The sequence below is a fragment of the Nicotiana tabacum genome, chromosome 20 (genome assembly GCF_000715075.1).
Source record: "Nicotiana tabacum cultivar K326 chromosome 20, ASM71507v2, whole genome shotgun sequence".
NCBI classification, from domain to species: domain Eukaryota; kingdom Viridiplantae; phylum Streptophyta; class Magnoliopsida; order Solanales; family Solanaceae; genus Nicotiana; species Nicotiana tabacum.
Genome location: NC_134099.1, coordinates 95,042,371 through 95,048,303, shown reverse-complemented (window position 1 = coordinate 95,048,303; position 5,933 = coordinate 95,042,371). Strand labels below are relative to the sequence as shown.

Here is a 5,933-nt window from a genome sequence, read left to right as displayed (position 1 = left end):
ACTTGCAGACTTGAAGGAATCGTCTGAGTGTTTAGATTCTTGGGCTTGGGTAGCCTTCAATTGTGTGTTCAATCTCTTCGACAATGCACTTGTGGCTATAGTTTTTTGAGCGAGCATTTTAACACGCCTTTTCTTAGGCTGGAGGTTTGTAATGGGTGAAAGAGGTGTGGATGAACCAGAAGCAGAAGGTGGTGGAGGAGCGCCTAGATTATCTTGAGGGTTCGACATTGTAACTAATTTCGTGAGAAAGTTTGTGAGTTAGGCTTTTAGAAGAGAAAAATTGAGAGTGAAAGAAATTTTTGACGGTTTGGAATAATGAGGGTGGCAGAGGGTGATGATGGGTATTTAAAGAGAGAAACTTATTTAATGACTAACGGTAGCTTTTCACAGTCAATTAGAGGTCTAATCAACCTGAAATTTCAGGTTGAATGAACGGTTAAGCTTCCCTAGATTTTAGGCATTTTATGTGGTGAGAATTCTAGTAGAGATGGAACTGGTTCAAAAATAAATGGATAGAATTTTCTGATATTTTTAAACATAGGTAGGACTCTACTCATGATTTAAATATTTATATTTCTAATTGTGCAGAGTATAAAAAAAATACCTCGTTATTCAGATGAACCAATACTGATGAACCAGGTTCTTCATTTAGAATTCTCTTGATCATGCCTCAATTACCAAAATAGAGAAAATTTTGTTAGAGATCAATGAGTCATATCAACACATGTCACAGGAGTATACTATTTACAATATGAAACTCAGTAAAAATTAATCTAGATATTTACACAAGTTCAAGATTTCCTAGCCAAAAAAGAATTTTTTTTTTCATTGTTTTTCATTGTGCATTCTGAGCTGGTCCCATTAGGTGATCTTAATCATCCCTAATTCTAACCTGTTCCTTTCAAAGCTTTCTCTACTCAGTGCTTTAGTAAAGATGTCAGCAATTAGTTTATCAGTAGCACAGAATTCCATAGTAATCAATCCTTTCTCATAGTTGTCCCTTAAGAAGTGATGTCTAACATCTATGTGCTTAGTCCTCTTATGATGAACTGAATTCTTAGTCATACTAATAACACTAGTGTTATCACAAAATATAGGTATGCAACCAACTTCAATGCCAAAATCCATCAGTTGTCGTTTGATCCACAGTAGTTGAGCACAACAAGAGGAAGTAGCAACATACTCAGCCTCAGCAGTGGATAAAGCTACTGAATTCTGCTTCTTAGTGGCCCATGATACCAGACATGAACCAAGAAAATGAGTCATACCTGAGGTTCTTTTCCTATCTACAAGGAAACCTGCATAATCAGCATCAGCACATCCTACTAGATTAAAGTTACTATCTTTATGGTACCAAAGGCAAAGGTCAGTAGTGCCTTTCAAATATCTCAGTATCCTCTTGACAACAGTTAAGTGGGATTCCTTAGGATTTGCCTGAAAACGAGCACAAAGCCCTTCACTAAAAACAATATCAGGTCCGTTAGCAGTAAGATACAAAAGTGAACCAATCATACAATAAGATACAGAAGTGAACCAATCATACCCCTATACGACTTCTAATCAACATATGACCAGGTTCATCTATGTCTAATTTAGTAGTTGTTGCAGTGGGTGTATCTATTTCTTTTGATTCATCCATTTTAAACTTCTTAATCAACTCTTTTGCATATTTCTACTGATGGATCATGGTTCCATTTGGGTTTTATTTGATCTGTAAGCCTAAGAAGAAGTTAAGCTCACCCATCATACTCATTTCAAACTCACTCCCCATTAATTTAGCAAATTCCTTACTCAGTTTTTTAGTGGTTGCCCCAAAAATTGTGTCATCGACATATATTTGTACTACTAGTAGATCCTTACCTTTTTCCCTCAAGAATAGAGTGTTGTCAATATTACCTCTTTTGTATCCATGTTCAAGCAGGAATTTGGATAGGCGTTCATACCATGCTCTAGGAGCCTGCTTCTGTCCATATAGGGCCTTGTCCAGTTTGTATATATGATTTGGACACTCCTTACTTTCAAACCCTAGAGGTTGTTTAATAAAGACTTCTTCCTTTAAGTAGCCATTTAGGAAGGCACTCTTCACATCCATTTGGTGAAGGGTAAATTCCATGTGTGCTGCAAAGGCTATGAGGAGTCTTATTGCCTCCAGTCTTGCAACTGGAGCAAAGGTCTCATCATAATCTATGCCCTCCTCTTGGCTATAACCTTGGACCAACAATCTTGGCTTGTTCCTTGTAACTGTTACATCTTCATCAAGTTTGTTTCTGAAAACTCATTTAGTGCCAATGACTAAGGATGGGCATAAAATCCGAAAAATCAAATTTCGAACTGGACCGAATTAATTCAGTATTTCGGTTTCAGTTTTTTCGATATTTTGGTCTAATTCGGTATTGCATTTTTGATATTTCGGTATGGTTCTCGATATTATAATTTTGAAATTTTGGTATGCCGAAATACCAAAATCTTAAAGATATTTTTTTGGACCCTATATCACACTGCCCAGCCCCAAGCGCCCAAGACCAAGTTTCTAATTTAATTCACATTTCCCATCGCCCCAGCCCCAAGCCCAACTGACCATGCCCACTCTAAAGATTATGGCATTACTCATTAGGTTAGACAATTAGCAATAGCAATGTCGAGTTTCTGTTTCACTCTCTCTCAGTCTCTCACAGTCATAGAGTCGCCATTTCCGTCTTCGATCTGGGCGTTTGCCGTTGGTGATTTTGACTCCTCTCTCCTCACTCCTCGCTCCTCACTAAATCATTGGATTATGCAAAATCTCTCTAAAAAACAAGTCTCCTTTATTTCAAAGCTCAACACTCCGGCCGGGTTCATATGAATTTTTTTCATCGAAAAATTATTGTGTATATAAAGATTTCATGATCTTTATTCTGTGATATTTTGAGGTTTCTTTCTATATTTTGTAAATCTGGTCTCTATTTTTAAGTTTTGAACTTTGATTTATGTGTGGTCAGTCTTCTCTTCTGTTCATTGAGACCAGCCGATAAAGATTTGATTTTAATTTATGGGGTTTCTTCAATTCTCTCTATCTTGAACTTGAAATCCTCTTTGGCACAAGTCAAGAGCTCTTTGTATGTTTATTTCTCCATATTTTGATATTTTGAGTTTCCTTAATAAATGTCTTGAATATGCCACTGAAATAGTGAAATGTATAAAAATTATGTTGTCGTCTGTAACTGTTCTGTTTTCAGATGTTGGAGATCTAATTTGTTCTATTTCTGTAACTGTTATGTTTCAGATGTTTGGTTCTGCTACAGTGCTGTATTTCTTGTTTGTTGAGCTACATTTCTTGTTTGTATTTTGGAGGCTGATTGTATTTTAGCCCGTTGAGCTGCATTTTGGAGCTGCTACAGTGTTGTCCTAGATAGCAGAATGTTAAAGTTTGTTTGTTTGTTTGTTTGTTTTCTGCTGCATTTATCGTTGGTATTTTGGACTTTTGGTACTAGTTGTAGTTGGTATTAAAAAATTCAAGTGTTTTAGATTAGTGCCATGTTAAAGTTTTAGGCCAACACTCTATTTTTACTTTTTTAGTGCAATGTTAAAGTTTAGAAACAACAATTTATTGTTTTTTTATCAGCATTACGTTGTTCTTTATCACCGAATATTAAACCGAAACCGTACCGAACCAAAATAATAAATACCAAATCGTACCGAAATACTTTGGTACGGTATTTGGTATACACAATTGATAAACCGAATACCGAAATACCAAATCGAAATTATTAAATATCGAACCAAAATACCGAATGCCCACCCCTACCAATGACTGATCTGTCCTTGGGTCTTGTGACCAGATGCCACACTTGACTTCTTTTAAACTGATTGAGTTCATCTTGCATTGCATTCACCCAATCTACATCTTGCAAAGCTTCAGCAACATTTTTAGGTTCAATAAGAGATAAGAATACATCAAAAGCACACAGATTCTTTAATTGAGATCTGGTTTTACCTCCAAAAGTTGGGTCAGTGAGGATGTTCTCAATGGGATGAGAACTTTGATACTTGTAAGGTTTCCTAACCAACTGATTTCTGTTTGGAGTTTCTTTCATGTTCTGTTACTGAGGAACAAGCTCATGGACAATTTCCATTTGGAAATTAGATTCACTTCTTCTTTGTTCAGTTCCCCCTATCAGGTTGCCCTGGATGGAAAACCTGTTCCTTCTTTTGGTGCAGCTTCAGCTTGGGCTGTGACTTCACTCAAATTTTTTACCAGCCCAATAGCTTCAACTTCATGTTCTTGTCTCTCAGAAAGAATGTTAGTTTCATCAAAAACTACATGTACACTTTCGTCTACACAGAAAGTTCTTTTGTTTTACACTTTATAAGTTTTGCTATGTGAAGAATATCCCAAGAATACTCCTCCATTACTTCCGGGATCAAACTTGCCTAGGGAGTCCTTTCCATTATTGTGCACAAAGCACTTTCATCCAAATGCCCTAAAATGGGATATATTTAGTTTTCTCCCTTTAAGTAACTCATAGGGAGTCTTCTCTACAAGAGGTCTAGTCATGCACCTGTTAATGATGTAACATGCAGTATTTACAGCCTCTACGCAGAAGCTATGGGGCAATTTACTAGAAAGAAGCATAGTCCTAGCCATATCTTCAAGAGTCCTATTCTTTCTTTCAACTACTCCATTTTGTTGAGGAGTCCTAGGGGCAGAGAAATTATGATCTATACCATGCTCATCACAAAATTCAGCAAACTTAGCATTTTCAAATTCAGTTCCATGATCAGACCTAATTGATGAAAGTTGATTACCTAGTTGTTTCTGAGTTTTTCTATCAAAGTTAGTAAACATGTCAAATGTTCCATCCTTAGATGTTAAAAACAATACCCAAGTAAACCTAGAGTAATCATCAACAAGTACTATCACATATTTCTTACCACCTCTGCTCAATGTTCTCATTGGACCACAGAGATCCATATGAACCAGTTCCATCGACCTGGTCGTGCTTACCACTTTCTTGTTTTTAAAAGAGGATCTTACCTGCTTCCCCCTTGCACAAGCCTCACAAACTTTGTCTTCCTTGAACTTGATGTTAGGTAACCCTATCACCATGTCCTTGGAGACTAATTTGTTGAGTTGATTTAGATTTGCATGACCAAGTCTTTTGTGCCATAGGAGGGGATCATTGTCGAACACACTTAAGCAAGTGAGTTCGTTTTCTGACAGAGTCGACAGATCTACAATATAAATATTGTTAACTCTTTTTCCTTGCAAAACAATCTTGTCAGTAGTAAGATTAATCACAAAACATTTGGTAGAGGTGAATGCTAGAAGGTTACCTCTGTCACACAGTTGTGATATACTGATTAGGCTATATTTCAAGCCATCTATCAAGTAGACATTCTCAATGGAATGTGAGTCTGTCTTACCTACCTTTCCAACCCTAATAATTTCACCTTTCTTCCCATTTCCAAAGGAGATATTACCTTCTTTTAGGTCCTCAAGTGAAAGAAACTGGTTCTTACTTACAGTCATATGCTTTGAGCAGCCACTATCCATGTACCATATTTACTTCCCTTCACTTGGACCTGCAAAACAAAATCAGGGGTTAGTCTTAGGAACCCAAACTAGTTTGGGTCCCTTTCTATAGGCAAAGAGGTGAATTAGATTCCTTTTAGCCCATCTAGGCAGCCTATTTTTCTCTTGAAGAAAGATTTGTTCTTTTGACTTGCCTTTTCTTTTGCATTACATTCACTTTTGTAATGATCAGTCTTGCCACAATGTGTGCAGATTTTGTTCTCAGGAAGTGTGATGTACTTGTTTTTGGGATCCCACTTAGGTGTTGGGGTCCCATAGCCAAGTCCTATCTTATTGCTACTGTGGCGCTCTTGTAGCCAGGATAGTGCATCAGAGGACTTATTCCATTTGCAAGTTCTGTCTAGTTCATGCTTCACCTTGC

The 5,933-nt window shown here is 37.0% G+C and overlaps 1 protein-coding gene across 1 annotated transcript; it reads right to left on the bottom strand.

Moving 5' to 3' along the window:
• Window positions 1–402: 402 nt before the first annotated feature.
• On the bottom strand, window positions 403–1,639 carry LOC107768896 (secreted RxLR effector protein 161-like). Its single transcript, XM_016588061.1, has 3 exons — window positions 1,544–1,639; window positions 1,111–1,434; window positions 403–411 (listed from the first exon to the last, which is right to left on the bottom strand). Exons 1-3 carry the CDS (start codon window positions 1,637–1,639, stop codon window positions 403–405), a joined length of 429 nt encoding a protein of 142 aa, XP_016443547.1.
• Window positions 1,640–5,933: the final 4,294 nt, after the last annotated feature.

Bases quoted from the DNA above. Each gene is read 5' to 3' on its own strand.
- LOC107768896 (XM_016588061.1), bottom strand. From the start codon at position 1,639: ATGGATGAATCAAAAGAAATAGATACACCCACTGCAACAACTACTAAA. The intron at 1,435-1,543 runs GTATGATTGGTT...GCTCGTTTTCAG, and splicing joins TGATTAGAAGTCGTATAGGG to GCAAATCCTAAGGAATCCCA.